General features: G+C 35.1%; 2 protein-coding genes across 4 annotated transcripts in view; both read left to right on the plus strand.

The window, feature by feature from the left end:
* LOC108235368 (carcinoembryonic antigen-related cell adhesion molecule 5) overlaps positions 1 to 5,938 on the plus strand; it is a 14,312-nt gene extending 8,374 nt beyond the window's left edge. The window contains exons 11-16 of the mRNA XM_037980316.1: positions 3,392 to 3,445; positions 3,551 to 3,871; positions 4,534 to 4,809; positions 4,921 to 5,169; positions 5,265 to 5,347; positions 5,427 to 5,938. Coding sequence (XP_037836244.1) covers positions 3,392 to 3,445; positions 3,551 to 3,871; positions 4,534 to 4,809; positions 4,921 to 5,169; positions 5,265 to 5,338 — 974 coding nt within the window. The 3' untranslated portion in view covers positions 5,339 to 5,347; positions 5,427 to 5,938. The remainder of the gene's footprint in view (positions 1 to 3,391; positions 3,446 to 3,550; positions 3,872 to 4,533; positions 4,810 to 4,920; positions 5,170 to 5,264; positions 5,348 to 5,426) is intronic.
* A 1,671-nt stretch (positions 5,939 to 7,609) lies between these two features.
* LOC108235486 (junctional adhesion molecule-like) lies at positions 7,610 to 12,631 on the plus strand. 3 transcript variants are annotated; one of them, XM_037980094.1, is made up of 8 exons: positions 7,610 to 7,663; positions 7,890 to 7,925; positions 8,033 to 8,105; positions 8,429 to 8,767; positions 9,280 to 9,406; positions 9,678 to 9,712; positions 9,824 to 9,879; positions 10,445 to 12,631. In XM_037980094.1, the coding sequence occupies exons 3-8, from the start codon at positions 8,042 to 8,044 to the stop codon at positions 10,604 to 10,606; spliced, it is 783 nt and encodes a 260-aa protein (XP_037836022.1). In that variant the 5' UTR covers positions 7,610 to 7,663; positions 7,890 to 7,925; positions 8,033 to 8,041; the 3' UTR covers positions 10,607 to 12,631. The 3 variants fall into 3 exon arrangements, with proteins under 3 accessions (XP_037836022.1, XP_037836021.1, XP_017271007.1); XM_037980093.1 differs by having other exon boundaries at positions 7,613 to 7,663; positions 7,805 to 7,925; XM_017415518.3 differs by lacking the exon at positions 7,610 to 7,663 and having other exon boundaries at positions 7,746 to 7,925.
* Positions 12,632 to 20,127: the final 7,496 nt, after the last annotated feature.

Consider the following 20,127-nt stretch of genomic DNA (forward strand, 5'->3'; position numbering starts at 1 on the left):
ATCAGACATCTCAGTCCAGAAATGTGCAGTTCTAGGCACAGCCAAGATACTGCGCAGAACCCTCAAGCTCCCAGGCCTCTGGTAGAGGACCCGAGCTCAGAGGATGAAACAAAGACCACCCGCGGAGGGTGAGAAGGGATTTTTATATATATATATATATATATATGTATATATACAACAAAATTCCTTTAAAGCCACTATACCAAAGAAAAACTAGTCTATATTATAAATCTGATTCAGACCCAGATTCAAATGGAAACAGTGTGGTAGTAGCTGACAGTCATTCACAACACATACTCCAAGGGTTAACAGATCAAGAGAGAGATAATTATAACTCCATTTCTCAACTTAGGTGATTTTAGTGTAAAACTCTGGCATGAAAGGCAGTAAACAAAAAGCTTTCCTTCAAGGAATGCTGCGGCCTTCAATTTAGTTTCAGTGAGATAACTAAAATTTTATTTTCCTTTAAATCCATGCTCCCAAATAAGCAAATTAACTTCATCACTTTCAAAAATAATAATCCTAATTGACAAACTACCTAATCGTTTGGGTAAGTTTATAATTTTTCTCTTCTGTTGTTTCCTAAAAATATGCTGACTTGCAATCTTTATTACAGATAAAAGAAAATTATTAATTGTTATGTATGATAAAACAATTAAAGTTAGAAAAAAACAGAAATCATATCACCTGAATCCTAAATGAGCTGAATGTTTTGGTTTGTAAATGACTAAATTAGCACAAAGTAAGAAGAAGTAACCTGGTTAGATTGCAAAAAAATGTACAAGAAAATAAAAAACAATGGTGTGAATGCTGAATCAACATTTATACAATTACTGCAATAATTCACACAAATCCAGCTGCAGAACCTTCTAAACACAGTCATGCCTCAGACATTTAAAGTTTAAGATTTGATTATAAAAAAATAGATATTACATTATTTCAAACTGTGTCCCAGTAGCAGAGCGACGTTCAGCAGCCACAAGCTGCTGTTTCAGACACGGTTCAACCTGAAGAAAGGCCTCCATGACTCTGTCAGCAACAATTAGAGCACTTTGAATCCTCCTGAAGCTCTCGTAACTGAAGAGAGGAAGAAAAGCCCTCGTAACTTTGGGTCCATTTGACCCGAAGGTCACAGGAGGGTTAAAAAGGCAGGTGGAGTCCTGTTTGCTTTAAGGTGTTTATGGTTTTCCTGGAATAAACAGACCAGAAAAGTAGAAAAAGTCCCATCTCTGATGTTTCAGCTCTGCTCTGATTTCAACACAGATTATTCCATTGATCACAGTAACTTCAAGAATGTAATTGTGTTGGTTTCACTAATTATTAATGCAAAAAAAAAAAATCATTAATGAAACATACTGGTGTTTGAGTAATATATGGTGCAAGCAACATTGATAAAATATAAATAAACAACAGCAGAGTTGTTTTAAATTGACTCTGTTCATAAGTGACAACAACACTAACTTGTCAAACTAAGTGTTTTTAAATACTGTAAATATCTTTAATATTATATCTATATGAGCTGCATTTTCTTTGTCATTTTGGCACTTTTATAAATGTCACTCTCCTGCTTTTAAACTGGAAAAACATGCTTTTCCTTTAAGATTTTTTTTGGTTTTTATTACAACAATTATGTATTTTAAAGAATTTATTCATGAAACAATACGTTGCATTTGTGTCATTTAATGTACCATGCTTGTGTTGAACACTCATCTGTGTGTTGGTATGGGGGTAGATGGGGTGGAGGTGTGGTGTATTTGTTTTTCGGAGGTTTCTGTCTGCATTTCAGAACATTTCTGTACAGTAGAGTTCCTGGAAAGTAGCCGATAAGTCTGCTCAAAGCTCATAAAGTTGCCCTGAATGACCTCATACAAGAAAAATGAATTTTATACAGAGTAAAATACCAGTTTCTGTAGTAAACTGTAATCAAATGAAGCTTTGTTAAAATGATAAAGTGGAACAAAACTGATGTATTTAGTTGTAATGTTGTTTTTTGACTTCCAAGGTAAAATTGTTGCATCTTTCTTCCTGCAGGAGGAGCTCTGGTCTCTCCAGTCGGAATCTCAGATGTTTAGATTGCATCAAAAATGTAATTACCTCATTTTAGTTATTTTATGTTTTTTACATTTTCAGCCTTTAATCACAAACAGAAATATATTTTAGTTGTAAAGTCAAACATTAGCCTTGTGACTCTTGCATCAGTCACCCCCTCAAAGAGACACGTTGACTCCGTTACTTAATGTAAAAAACTACAAAAGAAGTTGAGTAACATCATATTTACAGTGAGTTCCACTGACAAAAGCACATTGTTCTAAAGATCCGGAAGGTATAATAACTCCCCTCCCATTCTGTACATTCACATGCATGTAATTATAGAGATCTAAAACACTTTGTCACCACTTTGTTTCAGGTAATTTTACATCAAAATATTTTAATTTATTCTGGATTATCAAATTAAATGCAGTGTGCTGTTTATTTATCTATAAATCATTGTTTTAATTTTCTTTTTAATTTATTTATAATTCAGTTAGTTTTTTAGGCTTTGAAGGAGGCTATCTGTTTGGAAACCTGTCTGACGGAGGCTGCGTGTCTCCTGGACGTCTTTGATCCTCCTCCTGAAGGAATTCATCGGATCACTGCAGCTCCACAAACAGGAGCCCTGAAGGAGACCTGAAACATCCACTTTACTCAAGTCTGAGGAGCTCATAAACCTGATGGAAACCCCACCGACAACATGAGTCACTTTCCACCTTCACCCTCTCATTTACAGATTATATATATATTTTATAATACACTGATATCCATGAATTGTCATAATAAGTTATGATAATATTAGTAAAATCTAAATGTAGATTTTATGTTCAGTGCTAATCAAAGACTAAACTAATTTTAGAGTCTGTAGATTTCTCACAGTAATATTCATGTCTTCATAATATAGCCATTACTAAAAGTCATGCCTACTCACTATCTGTGCAGAATATTTTATATTTTTCATACTCATATTCATGACTCTAAAATTATTTAACTTCATATTTGTACATTTTTGTCAACAAAGTGGAGAGGAAAGAGGAAAATTGGTAGTAAATTTTATTTGATAAGCTAGCTAAGATCTGTTGGTTCCTTATTTCTTAGTTTCAATGTTTTTTACAATAAGAAATAATAAATCCGAATCAAATTGTTTTTTTATTTATTTAGTGAGGGACACAGTACTTTTCTGCTGAAACTCCCCCAACCTGAGAGCAGGTATCTTGTGACGGTGTGTACTCAGAGGAAGTTTGGTGTTCCTGCACAGAAAGTAAACATTCTTTGTGTTTTTCATGATAGAGCGGGGGGCTGGAGTTGGTCATGTGTAAGAATAAAAGAGCTGGAGCTCCTGTGACTTATTTAGGATAAGTTTTAACCATGGACAGGAGCTTCGTCTCAACTGCTGTGATGCTTTTGTTATCAGGTAAATTTTTCTTCAGATGTAAAATTAATCTTTTTAAAAAGCATTTTTATCAAGTCAAGCTTACAGAGTTTTTAAAGTGTGAAGTTTCATTTTTGTGTTAATCAGGTGTGTGTGCAGGTCAGGGTATTTTACCCCCAGGTCCCCTGAGTGGGGCTGTAGCAGGCACAGTGAAGTTCCCCACCACCCTCAGCCTCACACAGAGTCCGTTTCTGTCTGTCAGCTGGAGCTTCAGAGGCGTGAACATCATCACTTCCACGAGCGTCAACATCAGCGAGCCTGGATACGCCAACAGGATCTCATTAGATCGAGCCACAGGAGCCCTGGAGCTCAGAAACCTGGTGCTGGAGGACAGCGGGGACTACACACTCACTGTCACACCTGATGGGGGGCTGCAGAAACTCGGGAAGACCACCCTCAATGTGTATGGTAAGCCTTTTAGGGGCAATGTGCAACAAAATAAATAAATAAATAGGAGAATGACAGAAAAGTAAGAAAAAAATGTAATAGAGACAGTTTTCCAATGAATATTCCTCCTAATATTAGTAAAAATTTTACAAAATGATGGAAAAGACTTTCAGATTGATCAGTTATTCTGTGGACATATTCCTGACAGAGAAAGGACTTCAAACTAAAACTTTTATTCACTTACTAAATAAAAGATGATGACTTTAATTCAGTAAACATTTGATGTTTGACCATTACTCCCAATTAATCAACATTTTTGTGTTTTAATAAATTTTAAATTAAATGGTGGTCAGAAAAAAGGTAAATTAGGGGAAGAAATGAACCATTTTAAAGCTACTTGTTCTGTATTTTAGGAAATGAATCCCCATCTAATTAGACTAGTACTTGACAAAATGTTAAAATTATTTTTTTACAGCAAAAATTATATTTAAAGAGTCTAAATTCTGTATTTGAGAAAAGCTTATGTTTCACAATAACAATAACAATGTTTCACAATGACATGTTGATAGGTAGGTGATTTGTTCATTATTATTATTATAAATGTTGAGTTAAAACAATCATTTTAACTGTTATGGTATTTTGCTGTATTGTTTACTAAGCTGACACTTTTTATCCATATCCAGTACCGATAACTGGAGCCACCATCCGCCGCCCTGCAGCCGTCCTGATAGAAGGTCAAAGCTCCACGAACCTGAGCTGTGAGGCCTCCGGCTCCATCAGCACCAAAGAGTGGATGAAGGACGGCCGTTCTCTTCAGCTCAGTGACAGCGTCAGCTTATCAGCGGACAACAGGACGGTGTTCCTTCGACCTGTCTTCAGCTCCAGCCGAGGCGTCTACGAGTGTCGACTCAGCAGCCCAGTCAGCACCACGACGGCAACTCTAAATCTCACTGTCAGCTGTAAGTACAGTGGGTGCACAGAGAGTGAAAACTAACTGAAAAACTGATGATTTACTGCAGTTCTTTAAGACATATGAGTACAGGACAGAACTTTATGGCTTTTCTGTGCAGATGGACCATATAACACATCAATTATTGGACCATCCGAAGCTTCACCTGGCCACAGAGTGACACTGCAATGCACAGCAGCCTCTGTTCCACCGGCACACTTCAGCTGGATGTTTAACGGCAACAAAACAAATGTCAATAATTCCCTGTATGTTATAGAGAAGTTAGAGGTGAGAAATACTGGGAATTATACCTGCACTGCCAGAAATATGCTGACCATGAAGGAAAACTCTGCAGTTCTGAATCTGAGAGGTGAGAGATTTTATAATTAGATGTGCAACTTTTGCTTCTGTTTCCTATTTTTGGGAAGAATGAGGCATTCTGACTGTTCTCTTTACCACCTGCAGCGTCCTGCAGCGCTCCCTGCTGGTCGTTTTCAGCTTTGGTTATCTGTGGATTTACTCTGAGAGAGTTGATGTGAAAACAGCAGGTGAATTAAATAAAATGAAATAATATTTATCAGTAATAACTTCCAAGCATATATATTGACATGTTTTTTTTTTCCTCAGGTTCCCTCCCGTAATGCAGTAAAGTCATCATAATGCACTTCTCATTAAATGTTTTGACTTTGTGGACTGATAAGACACCTGAAATAAAGTGAAAACCTCACATGGAATAAAAATCATCTGAATAGCTACAAAAACAGCATTTTGTGGAGAAATATTTTTGATTGGATAATAAAATGAATATGGTGCCATCATATCAGTAATCCTGACTGTTTAACTGTTGATTTATATCTCCTGAATCAAACATTAACTGGTAGGTGCAACAACAGTTTGTGTTTGCAGCTGCTTACAAATCATATTGTTATAAACTTGTTTTCTGTTATAATAAATGACCAACAGCCCCTGAGTGAACTGGAGGTCAGTGTGGTTTGAAAATAAAGTGACCGACGTTTTTCACACAGAGCAGTTGAGATTATTTATTACATCATCAACACATACATCACAGTTTCTAAAATCTAAATGTGTGAATGTTTGTTTTTTTCTTGAAAAAAGTCAGAATTTCCCTTACAGGTAGCACAAAGTCCAAAAGTTGCTTCATTACCACACAGACATTGTGATCCTAGTGATCCACAAACAGCCCAGGATTGAGAACACCTTTTTGTTTTGATTTTTTTCTTCAAGTTTCTTTGCCAAAAATAAAATAACCAAATCTTCTTGAACAAATAAAATAACCACTGAGTTTATTCCAAATGTATTTTCAGTTTATAAAATGGCAAAAATGCTGTCTGTTAATGAGCACTTTTTATATGTCTGTTTAACGTATGAATGCTGTACAACCTTTTCTAAGGTTTAAACAAATGTCACCTACCCTTTTTTTCAGTCTTCAGTTTTTTTCTGGAGTGGGTGAATTTATTCAAGTGACTATCAATGGTGGAAATTATTTAGGTCTGTTTCTCAATCAGAACCAACACTCACTTACCTGAATTTTAAACAATGTAAATGTAGAAACAAACTTATTTGCCATCATCCTAGCTGTTTGATTAATGTTTAAAAAAAAATTAACAATGGCTTCTTTCTCTTTCTGTTGTTTTAGACTTTTTCCGGTTTTAAAACAAGCATTTTAATTCATTTGAGAGTCATCTGATCATTGTTACTCTAATAATAAGTGATCTGTGAGCAGCTGCGGTCAGGACAGAGTCACTGAAACAGGAAACAACCACCAACCCACAGGCTATCAGGCAAACAACCTCTGAGGCCACAGGAGAGTGTTAACCTCAGTTTGTCAACAGTTCTGAAGACCTGGTGTGGGAAAAAAGAACAAATAAATTCAGTCATGGAACAATTATTGCCATTAATTTAAACTTCAGAAAATGTCCTTTTTAAAATTTAATTTTATCCTAATAAATAACTGCCATCACTCAGCCTGGTGTCAGGAAGTGATGGAGTGGTGCTTTTCAAACAACGTGCTGAATCTACCACAAAAACTAAAGAAATTATTGTCGACTTAAGGAGGAATTTATGAACGCTTTGTTTATGTGGTCTCTGCATTTAACATTACATTTATTCTTGTTCTATTCTGTGCTATGATGATAAATTCTAATTCTATACTTTCACTTAAATTTTATTTTCTCACATACCTTTTTTAATTCTCTCGGCTAGTTTATAATTTTGTAGAATTATGTTGCTTTAAAGAAAAGAGAACTTCATTCATAGTCAATGTTTTATCAGACTGAACTAAAAAAAGAAACGAAAGTTTGTTTGAGGTTTTGTTTGGGCCAGTTGTAAAAAAAGATAATTATATATTCAAACTGTCCAAGTCAGTTTGGGGTCAAAGTCAAACTTATATAAAGTAATTACAGTCAAAGTGTAACTAAGCACAAGTGACCTAGATAACAAAATAAAAGGGAAAAGTGTTCTCAGATTAATTAGCTGAGGTGATAAATATCACATCAATACAAATATTTGACTTTTATCTTGAATTGTATTAGTTTTTCTTGCAGTGTATTTATCCTTTTAGGGTATTTCTGTTGAATGAATTAAGAATTTGAGCCATCTTTAAAAATGTCTGTGCTTTTACCTGTTGACATCTGTAACCCTGATGTAGCTGTAGACTCAACAGTACATCGATTTGATCACAAGAAGTCGCTGTTGCACAAGATGCAGGTCGATCACTCAGGTGACACAACAGCCATCTGAAAGTTTTTTTTTTTCTTTCTTAAATTCAGTTTGATTGTTTGAGAGACACAATTCCTCTGACAAGCATCATGCACCCACCTTTTTCATTTTCAAGACAAAGTTGAGTAAGTTGTTTTTTAACCTGCAGAAAACAGAAATGATTTACACGCTCCTATAATCAGACAGAGACTGTGGTTTTTTTTTTGCAGAACTTCTGTGGGGAGTTCCTTCTTTAATGGTTTATTTGTTTTTGTTCCTCTTTGCAGACATGAGTTTTCAGAGCTTTGCCTCAGATGCTCATAAATTAGTAACTTTTCTTTTGTTCCCATGTGCTGCATGTCTCTGACCCAGAAGTAAAAGTCTTCAGAGCCGCCTGTGTGTAACTTGGTAAGTTGTTGTTGTATTTAGTTGACTTAAAATGTGACCAACAGAATCAGGAATATTATTGTCTGAGAGGAGTTTTGATTTCTTGGTGTTATTTTCACCATCTGTAGTTGTGCAGAATGAAAAGCTGCAACAAATTATCTCACCTGCTTCTGGACCTGATTTCCATCACTTTACTTCCAGGTAAAATGACCGTTTTTAAACTTTAATGGTTCTGAATATTTGAAACTAGTAGAGATTTTTGCAGCATTCATCATCGTAATTTCAGGACAGTAACAGTTAATGTACTTAATTAAAAATTAACTTTATTTATACAAGTTTTGAAAAATGACATCCAGATAACAGTTAATTATTTTTCAGTAAACCGTGCTGCATGTGTTTGGCATAAATTTATTAACTTACAAAACTTATACAATAAAATTACTGGTTTAAGATTGTGGATTAGATTTCTTATCTTTACTTTTTCTTCTCTCTTGTTATCATGTTAAAAAAAAAAACAAAAACAGTTTCTGAGGCACGAAAACTGAATGTCCCTCCCGGAGTAACTGGATCCCTTGGCGATAACGTCACCCTGCCGTGCCAGATCCAATCACAAGAAGAAACCAAAATAACTCAGATTCAGTGGGATTTTACACAGCCAGAAGGGAATAAAAACAGCATTATTGTCTTTAACATTCAATATGGAATAAGTATTCATGAATCCCCTCTAAAGGGCAGAGTAAATATTTCAGAACAGTCATTGACAATTACTGATGTGGAAAAGACGGATGAAGGGTTGTACACCTGCAGCATTGTCAGCTTTCCAGGTGGTGCACTTGAAGGAACGACCAAACTTACTGTTGTTGGTGAGTAAGAAATTCATCTTTATAAAGTATGAGCACAATTCCTAATTAGATACAAACCAGTCTGGTGGTTGTATCTTGCTGATGGCAAACTGTTCCAAATCTAAGGACAGCTAAAAAAAATAATAATAATAAAACTGGAGATTGTTTAAATCATGATTTGATTTGTACCTCATTGGCTTATATTTTCTTGACTGTTCTTCTTGAGCAAGTAGCAATGAGTGAGGAGAAAAATTATAGTACTGAGTCTTTACACTTAAAAATTCATGGTGGCCACCGTAAAAAATCATGTTTTCCATTTTTTCAGTTATTTTGACATGTGACCATTTAGATGGTCTTAGCAACAAAAACATTAATAATATTTATCATCGATTATTGTGCTGTGTTGCATGTTGTATAAAATGATTCTGTATTCTAATTGACTACTGTAAATTTGATAATCAGATCAAATATTTACTGCCATACCATCATGGCCCTACTTGAAATAAATTCATGTGACATCTTTGTAATTCCAGAACAGAATCCGAAAGAGGAGAAGAACCACATGCCGTTATCAGCAGAGATAACTGCTGCAGTCATCACTGCTTCTGTAGTGCTGTTAGTGATCCTGGCAGCCGTAGGTTACCTCATCTTCATCAGAAGGTTTGTGAGGACTTCTGGGGATGTATCTTTAAAGCAGGAGAGACTAAAATTAATCCTAAAAGCTTGTTTTAACATTAACATTAGCCCTAATACATTTTGACTCCTGTTGTTGTGACTCTTTCCTGATATCTCATGACAAATACTCAATATTTTTCTGATTTGTAGCCCTTGACTTTCTTCTGTATCTAAACTGAGGGTGTATTTTTTTTAGTCTTTTAAGTTTAGGTTAAATTTAGAAATTTAATCTTAACCTTTTGGTTTTGTTTTGTAGAAGTGACTCTGCCAGCAGGCTTCAAGTCCTTATAGGTGAAAACAAACACACAAGTCTGCTCTCACTCTCTTTAGACTAACACATTTGATGAATTTATCTTTTGGATTAGTTTCAGTTCCTTAATTAAAGCTTTTTTTGTCTTACAGACACATCTGGTCGGGGGGCAAGTCTAACCCAACCATCTTTTATTGTAAAAGAGCCGGTGAGTTTAGAGCTGATTCAATGGGTTTTCTGAATAATGTTCTTGTCAGGATTTGGGAATTATAAGTTATTTTTTTATCTTGGATTTTTATGTTTTTTTGGTTTCTTGTGATCCCTGTGTATAGTTTATTCCGTGTGTTTCATAGTGTGTATATTCTTCTGCTGCTTGTGCCCTGTGTTCCTTGTGCCATCATTCACTTCACCTTTTTCCCGTTACCCGTTAGTCTCAGCTGCTGTTAATCTTCCTCTCACCCACAGCCTTTATATTCAGTCATTTCCTTCCCTTCATTGTTGGTCTCATGCAACATTTTGGTTTGCTTCATCTCATGACTTTCTGTATTTAGGTTCTTCTTTTTTTTTTTTGCTGCCATGCACACCACAGCTTTTGTTTTTGTTCACTTTAATAAATAAGTTTAGTTTTCTTGAGCTCTCTGTGTTATCTGCATCTGGGTCTGAACTATCCAGTCTGATAGTACTTGTGTTGTAAACGTAAATTAAAAACGTGTAATAAAAATAAAACGTCATGATGATAATGCCCCAACCTTTTCTCACTCTCTTCTTTACAGGAAATAGTCTATTCCCAAGTCAGGCGGAAACTATTCAGAGATTCTGCTTCTTCATCCATTAAAGAAGAGCCCAAAGAAACGATGCAGGTTGATAATGTCATGTACTCCGAGGTCAAAATTTTATATCAGAGCTCCAACTGTGACTCTGTATGTAGAGTGTGACTTTCACAGCAGGTTTCTGGAACTTATTACAGGTTTCCTGTAATTGTTGCTCACACTCTGTTTGTACTCTCATGACTGAGCAAAATGATAAGATCATCATATCAGCATGCATGTAATGTGTGGGTGCAGCTTGCAAATATGCTTTAAGAATGCCAACCAGCAACAGGAATGTAAACGATTTGGAGGCATTTTGTCAAAAGAAAAGAAACATTTTTACCTGATAGTGCTGCTGTAAAACTCAGGAGATAGCTCTGGGAGTTCTGTGTGTGTAAGACATTTGTATAAAATTTTTTAAAAAAAATTAATTTTTCAATTAATTTTAATTTTCCATCTTTCACTTGTTGATGTACAATACAATATATTAAAATAAAAATGTTCTCATTTCAATAGAAAACAGCTGATTAGTGCTGTCTTCTTCAGGAATGGTAAAACTGTATCTGATAGTTGTTGAAATGTTCTCGTCTTTAATCTCAGACTTTCATTCTCTGAAGCTCTTAAACATCTGCACAAAGAGCTGAGACACTTCACACAACAGTTGAGGTTTTACACAAGATCAAAATGGCAAAGTTAAGCAGCCAGCATGCAGTTTACACCCTGGAGCTTCATCACCTAAAAAGAAAAAAACAATCAGCACAAGTTTTTGTCATGTTTTCTGAGTGGATCAGTTGTTTGTATTGCAGGGCTGTAACGTGCTGGCAAAATCATCCACAGTGAGCTTTTTTCTGCAAACTTTCAACTCATCATGAATGCAAAACTGTAACAACAAGAACTGCCCAAATGTCACATGATCTGCCATAGTTTAGGGGGAACATAACACTTAACAGTAAGTTCCTCTTCCTCATTTTTTAACAATTAAAGGAAGATGGTGGAAGGAAAAGATGTTAAAAAAAGAAGAATTTGCCCTCTCAATGGAGAACCAGCTGGACTCTAATATGACACGCTCACCTTTCAGTATCTGCAAAAACAAAAACCATGAGAAGTTAAAAAATATATATTGTTAATTAAAGGGCCTATCATTCTTTGAATGCAGCCATACTGTCCACTGCCTTTTATGGCAATTTTAAACTGAGATTGTTTTATGCTGAGAAGGGACTGAGTTATTGTTGTTTTGGTCAAATCTTAAAAATTACGACTATATTGCAAGATCTTGTGTATGTAAAGTAAATGTTTGCTAACACTGCAAACAAACAAAACTATCTCAATTTGTGTAAAATTAACTGAGTTATAACATTTTAATATTGGCCAAGACTAAATAACTGTACCGGCCATCTTTAATTGGGTTGACTCCAAGTTTTAAATGAGTTATAGATGCATTTCTAACGGTTATTTTCTGAGAGTTTCGTGAAATTTTGTCCAGTGGTTCATGAGATATTTTGCCAACGACAAATAGGGTATATGCCAAAAGTGTATGCCAAAAAAATTATTAAATATTTAAATAAGATATATTTTGCTAACACTGTAAACAAACAAATATGCGAGCACACACGACCAAAAACATTATCCCTGCTTTGCCTTCGGTGGTGGCTGATCGCCATATTTCCAGCAACATTAGTGCCAAATCGTGCCTTCATCTCTAAAGGTTCAAACCAAGAACTTTAAACCCTGTTGGTGAGTTTCACAGGTTTTAGTGACAGCCTTTTCTTATGCATTGTTGTGTCGGCTTAAACTTGTGAAAAACATTGCTCAACATTGTCAGCAGGTGCAGCAGGCTCACAGTGTTTTGTGTTAAAACAAAAAAAAGTGACAAAGTATGGTTTACAGCACTGCAGTTGTTCACACCAGCAGTCACTGTCAGTCGCTCGTTACAGTCAGCGTTTCCTGCCAGTGTGATTCTGTGGGCGTGAGATATTGAACAACAGCCAACAGACGTGTGCGATGTCCTCTGGGCTCATTCTGTGGTGTCACTTTTGTTTGCAATAATTTAGTACTCTGTAGACAGAAACTAAAAAGTACAAGTCTGTAAACTCTTACAGTTGCAAAATTGTGTAATTTTGTTGCTAAATAAAGTTGTACGTTTTCAAAGGTTTCAAGAAGTTTTTGATTTCTCATTTCTCTCAGAAAGAGACATTTCATGACAGGAAATAGATGGAGAAGATACGACAAATGCTGTTTGAATGGAGTTCATTCTGACATTCTTTCCTTTCAAATTACTGAGATGTAAAACAGCAACGTTTTCACAACAACAAGTTGTTGCACTTTTGTGAATAGACCACAAAAACTTGTAAATGAATAAATAAATATCACAAAACTTGCTGACACTTTGTAGCCACACTAGTTGACAAGGAAGGCTAAAAAAGCTTTAACAAATGAGCCTTTACAGGTGCCCCTAAAATAATGTCAGCTGGTCAACTAGTGCAGCTAAATTTGGCCTTAAGAGGTAACTAGTCAACTAGTAAGAACAAAAACTTGCCAACTAGTCAACAAGTTGACATTTTAGGGTTTACTAGTTAACTACTTTGATTTTACATCACACTAGTCAACTAGTGTGCGTATTCAACTGTCACTAGTTGACTACTAGGAATGATTTGTATTCAAAAATTAAAATTAAAATTAAATTAAATGTACTAGTAAAAGTAGTTGTTGAACTAGTGCACCTAAATTTCCAACTAGTACAGTAAAGTCACAAACTACAGGGAGAAAATGACACTTGATATCAATGACATTGAATAAATACACTAAATACACTTGTATGGTTTGCCATACAAGCATGTAAACCATGTATATTATTAGTTTGAAATGGGGGGAGGGGCACATTTGAGATAAAGTAATTTAAAAAAAACACCTTGTGGTAAAACCTGTGAAACACAGCAGCTGTCAGAGAGTTAAATGAGTTCTGAAACAGAACTAAATTTTATTAAAGTTATAATTAAAGTCAGGGTTTGATATGTATCACTCAACATAAAACTAACCTTTATACTAATAACAAACAAATCTACTTTAGATGGCTAGAGTTTTTTAAATCACATCTGCTTTTTTAACACACACATTAGATGCACTCAGTATTGCTAAAGGTCAGTAATGGTTTATGAGGTTACATTACATGCTGCACTTTGTTTTATTGAGTTTGCTGCAACTTTGTTCAAGTTAAATGGAAATGTAGAATCAGATAACAGCCTTTCAGACTTCTGCATGTGGTTAGTGCTCTTTACAAACAATGACAATCGAGAACTTTAGCAAAATTACTCACTGACAAGTCATTACCGGTCACTAAAATAACTTTTACATTCATGACAGTGTAACTTACTGATGATGGGTGATAAATCTTAGAAACCTGGTGAAATGCCTAATTTAAATGCTTCATTTGTCTAATAGGCTATTGTTAAAAGAAACAACTGGTTTGTTATATCTAATATTACACACTTTTGTTAGTTGTCCAGTAATGAAACTCAGCAATCTGGATATATTTTTAAAATGTTACTCTTGAATCATGCTGAACGCTTCTTCCTCCTTTATAAACTAATTCAGTTTTCTGTTCCTGTTTCGTGTCTTCACTCTGTCTCTTACTCTGTTAAAAATATAATGATGTAAGTGTTTTTCAGGTCGAAGAGTTTTGGATCCGCTTTTAAACAACAGTTCAGTCATTTTGTACCAAAAGTTTCTCAACGTTTTAACAGTTCAACCACCTGAGGTCGCTGTTGCTCTTGTTCTTTCTTTCACTGCCAGAACTACAAACCAAACACAACATGCTCACTTTTAAAACATGAGAAAACTCAGCCTTGGATTATGTTACACTGGTTAACACTAATTTATCTAAAACTGTTAGGACTGCTGGTGAATAGATTTGAGTTGATCGTTTATGGGAGGATGTTTGGTTACATGATTTATGTTGTTTATTGACTTTATTTGTTATAAAAGACAGATCTGAACATAAACGGCAGAACTGTACTCAAACAGAGCTACTTTAATAGAAAAAAACTTAAAACTTCCATTTTTCAGTGTCTAAAATGGAAATTAAAACAAACTGCAGTTCTTTAAATAATCAGATGGTGACAGCTTTATTTAGGGTTAGAAAGAAAATCCTGTATTTATTTTTAAATGTATGCAATCTTCACTTTACCTCTGAAAGCAAGAAGATATTATCTGAAGATCTCTCATCAGGTCTGTTACATATTATATGTTATATATTATGTGCCATTTGGCCCCTTTGGTTGTGTTTTCCTCCTAAAATAAACAGACCAGATGGTGAAACTGGACAGATTGATTCTTGCTTTATTTTTGTAAATAGCTGCATTAAAGGTGAGAACAACTCGTGTTTGGGTAAGGTATGTGTGCTCAGTAGGTAAAGTTGTTTTACTTTTTTGAGTTTTTAAAAATGTATATGAAGTGACTAAAATAAATAAATAAAAAAGAAACAAATGCTTCTTATAGGCTGATGTTGTATGGTCAGTCAAACACTACCATTAATTCAGATGCCTTTTCTTGTTAAATTTAATATTCTTGGTAAATGTTGAAACATTGGTCACACAATTTTGACGTTCCAATTTTTGTTTTTAAGTAGCCAAAACTTGCTAAAAACTTTACTGAAGCAGCAAAGCTTCTCCTCCGTAAAGCCACATAAAAAACAAACAAGAAGACAAAAATAAAAATAATAGTAAGACTTTGTTCTGCAACATATACTTCAGTGTTAACGTTCTCTCTTGCAGTTTTCTTGTATCTATTTTAAGACGCATTTTCTTTTCATGTCGTGGGCGTAAAAACAGCTGCTGTAGAACGACAGATTTTGTGTCACTGTGAAAAAGTATCTTGTGTTCTAATTTTGATTACTTCTTATTTTAATTTGATGAACATTGACGAGATTCAGGAATTATATTTCAGTCTGAGCTGTCAGAACAAAGCTGTTTTTTGCTGAGTGAGCTGGAGGACAGAGCTTTGTTGCTAAAATAAATTTGCTGCATTCATGTGTGGTTTATGATTTTATTTTTTTTAATCAGCTGTAGTTTTGTGTGAATCTCCATTCCCTTCAACAGCCCATACACAAGCAGGAGCTTGGAGATGGTGCTGGATGCAAAAGCAACAGTGCTTTCAATGTTATCTGAGTGCAAATGTGCCAGAAGAGCTCTTGCAGTCTGAGGCATCTGCTGGGATGAATGTTGGCAGTTCAGGGTTGTAGACCGACTCGTGTTGATGCTAATTTTCTAAACAAGAGAAATCTTGTTGTTCCATCAAATCATCATTAAAATTTGCTGAATCTAATCAGACATAGAAGATAATAATACAGACATAATTCAAACTGCAGATGAAAATAAACTTTAGGATGAATAAGGTTTTTTTTTTATTAAATATAGTTATGCAAAATAAAAATGTGCAGCTTTAAACAATTAATGTAAGGACACAGTAAAAACACAGTATCAAACAACACTGCTGAAAGGTTGAAGAAAAGTTTAGTGTTTCATTAGTAAAATTAAAAGTTTTTTGTTTGTTTCAGAGTAACTTTAGTTGTGTTAACTTCCCTTCACCTTTCCTCTCCTATGCTGAATGTGTGTCTGCCGTCCTTAGGTCCACACATGCAGCCATGAAGCAGCACAAAAATATAAATGTGGGTAAAACCAAACATCAAATAAAGAAACACAACACAGGAGCAGAGCCTGGAGAATGTGAGTGTAGAATATAAACCAGTCACGTGAAATAAGCTTTCAGAGTCAAGGTCAGTTCTTGAGAGAGCTCTTTCTTCTTCTGAATAACTTGAGACTGAAATTGATTAAAGCTTTCTCTAATACTAAAAAAAGACCCTTTTTCACAAGTGCAAATGAATTGTATCCCTGTAAAACACTACACACAGCTCATATCACTGTCTAGTTTATTGTGTCTCTCTGAGTTTTGTCTGCAGTTTGGGATCAAACTGCAGTTGGAAACAGTTTATTGTGTGGTTTTTGTTTCCTGTTTGCAGAAACCAGCAGCTCATCATCATGTTTCTGACACCTCCATGTTGGTATCACATTGAATGTTTCAGTCTTTGACTTAAACCAGAAATATCAATCATTTTGCAGCTCTACGTTCAAATGATGTTGATCTGAAAACTGATCAAATCAGGAATATTTTACATTTTCTATAGATTTTCTGCCCACTGTCTGTAGTTGTGCACAATGCAGATCTGCAGGACATCATCTGCCCTTCTGCTGGAGCTGATTTGAACTTTGAAGTATTTTTAATCATGTTATTATTTTGGTTGTCAAACTTGATGACAAAGTTGATAGCTGATAGCTGCACATTTTCTGTATTAAACAATTCTTTGCACTTTGACACATTGCATGTAAAAAAAACATATATCAATTTTATTGTCCATTTATGTTGGCCTTTACCCAGATTTTTGTATGAATTTTATGTGTGAGCAGTTTTAAGACACAAAGACTTGAAGTCGCACCTGAAGTGACTGGATCTCTCTGCGATGACGCCACCCTGCCGTGTCAGTTCATCCAGGAAACACCTCCGATACTCAGGTTTACTGGGAGTTCAGCAGCCGGAAAGAAATAAGAGCACCTTTATTGTTTTTCACAGCCTGTATGGAGTTCATAAATCTCCCCAGAAAGAGATGGTTAAAATTTCAAAACAGTCATTAATAATTAATAATGTGAAAAAGACAGAAGCCGAGTCATACACATCTTTCTGTGTTGATCAAGCTTCTTGTGAGTCAGTGAAGGATTTTTATAGATTTTTATAGAAACTTTCTCAATTTTATCTGCATTTCTGAAAAGTGTATCTGTCATCAAATAATGTAAAAATGTTGTCAAAACTGTTATTAAAACACCCTGACTAGAGCTTCTGTCACAATTATTTATTGAAAAAGAAACACAAAGACAAGAGCAGATAATAAATAAAACAGTGAGCGGTTTATTCATTTTATACAACATGAAGACTGATGGTTTCTCTCACTGCTTCTCTCAGATTAGAACCAGACAGTGATGTTTGAAGCAATATTAGATGTTAAAAAAACTACTCCATACCTGATCTTATATAAATAAACACTTTAATAAAGTATATGTTTACTGTCATAAACTCAAGAGTTTCTGTCCAGAGAGCAAACCAAAACCATACACGGAGACGAGGATAACGGTAAGTGCATTTATTTACAGGTGAAGCTATATACAGTGGTCAGTTTCTGGAGGAGTCTGCAAGAGAAGGAGAACTGGGTGAGTCTCGGGTACAATTCTGTTCCAAGATGGTCGCAAGGATTTCAATGTCTCTTTGTTTGTTTACAGGTCCTAGAGGAGGGTTGCGGCATCGAGGAGGAGCAGAGTGGTTCCAGTAGGTCCAGAAGAAGAGCCAGTTTGCAGCGAGGTAAGTATCTGTGGTTTATCCAGGTAAGTAGTTCTTTAGATCCGTAGTCGTGGCGTGGCAAAAACCTGAGTCGTAGGCACAAACAGAGAATGTGATTAGCATAAGGAGCATGAGTTAGGTTAGCCGCTGAGGCGGAGAATCTAACCCAGAAGGTTCGATGCTCCAGCGAAGATCTGATCCCAGCCTGCTGCTTAAGTACTGGCTGATCTTATCAGTGGAAACTGGAACACCTGTGAAGGAATGATTAGACCTCTCACAGACCTCTGTAGTCTATACTCACTGGTAAACTGGACATTATTATGGACCTGCAGATTTCTACACTGGTATACTTTTATTTACAAATCCATCCTAGGCCTGCTGTCCCCTTATCTATATTCTAAGATGTCACAAAGACAATAAAGTCACAGGATTTTATTTCTTTTAGTGTCCCCTCAGTTTGCACAGAACATGGAAACAAGGCCTTCTCCTCTTCTGCTCCATCTTTCTGGAATTCGCTGCAGCAAAAACTGAAATCATTGAGTTTGATCCCTCTGGGACATTTTAAATACATTTTAAAGAAAATTTAAAAAAAAAATTATTACTTCAGACCTGTTCTTGTTTTTAGGTTCCGTTTCAACTTTGCTCCTTTTTAAATGTCAAGATCGAGTTTTATGATTATAATGTTGTTATTTTTATGTAACTGATGTTCTGTGTTACTGTGGTTTTAAAATGTTTTTGTTTCAGTGGTCAGGTTGATAAAAATAATGGAGGCTAAACTAAATTCTTCTCACTGCAGAAAGTCTCATTAAATCATGCTTCCACTTTATCTACAGACACTCTGATCAAAAATGATGTTATATTTCCTGTATACAATTAATAAAACAAAGTTCTTCTTTTCTCAAAATATATATGATGTTTTTAATTGTATTTTTTTTTTTTTTTTTTTGCTATAATTGCTCGAACATGTCCTGAACGCCATCAATACACAAAATGTTTGTTTTAGGCCTGTGTTGCTCCAAATTTGTCTTAAAACCAAGAAATAGTAAAATTTGTTTATTGTTAAACCTTATTTAAAGGCTTTGGCCCAAATTAAAATTGTAAACACATCGGTCACGACATCACGACATTTGGTTTATTTAAAAAATAAACCAAAAGATTAACAAAAACTTTTACCGAAGCGACAAAGTTCCTTTCTCACCCAGCTCTAAAAGGAGCAAAGAGAAAGCCACCCACATCATTATTTATTGTTAATGTGATGATCTTGTGTTCAGTTGTTCCAAAAACATATTTCTATACCAAAAAAAATCTGATTTTTTTTAACAGTGTTGTTCTTCACAGTCACATGTGATTGTGAGTTTTCATCTTGTAGTTGGTTTTATAAATATGTGAACAAAAACATATTTTTAGTTTGTTTGCGGTCTCTTGAATTCTTGACTTTGATTAGTTTATGATTTATTTTATTAAATACTGACAATCACACTAAAGAAATTGGATCATGTGACATGTCACAACAAATTGTTTCTGTGTAAGCTGGATAACAAAATTGAATTTGCAGCATTCATTTGGGTTTTGTTTCATCAGCTGTAATGTTGTTCTGACAAGAAATCCATCCATCCATCCATCCATCCATCCACACATCCAGCCATCTTCCTCCAAACATATGAGGTCAGGTGGTGGAGATAACATGAATAACTCTTCCAGCACATTCTGGGTCTTTCTCAGGTTCTCCAGTGGGACAAGCCTGGAAAACCTCCAGAGGAAGGGATCAGATGCTCTGTTACACCTCTGGTGGAATGTTGCAGGTTGAATAAATTAATATTTTTATTTAAACCCAATCGAACTCACATTATTATGCTGCTGATGAAGAGAGAGAACAAAAAAAACAACTAATGTTAAAGAAAACTTAATCATTCAGAAATACTGTCAGCTTACATTTTCATATCTGTAATAAAACTATGTATTACACATAAATTGATCAATCATTTTTATGTGATTTAATGTCAAGCACAGATGAAGTTGTTGTGATCATTAATGTAGTCTATGTCTAATTCAGGTACTTTAAATGTAAGGAAAATATCTGACACTGTTTTGAATAAACATCTAATTTCTCAGACGTAGAAAATAAACTTTCTAATTGAAATTCAAAGACATCACGGTGTGATTGTTTGAATATTTTTTTTTAATCCAAAAGAACTTTGTTTGTCTATAGATTTGAACAACAGGGCAAACTCTCTGAAGAACATCGTTTCAGCCCAACCCCTCTCCGT

The sequence above is a fragment of the Kryptolebias marmoratus genome, linkage group LG16 (genome assembly GCF_001649575.2).
Source record: "Kryptolebias marmoratus isolate JLee-2015 linkage group LG16, ASM164957v2, whole genome shotgun sequence".
NCBI lineage: Eukaryota > Metazoa > Chordata > Actinopteri > Cyprinodontiformes > Rivulidae > Kryptolebias > Kryptolebias marmoratus.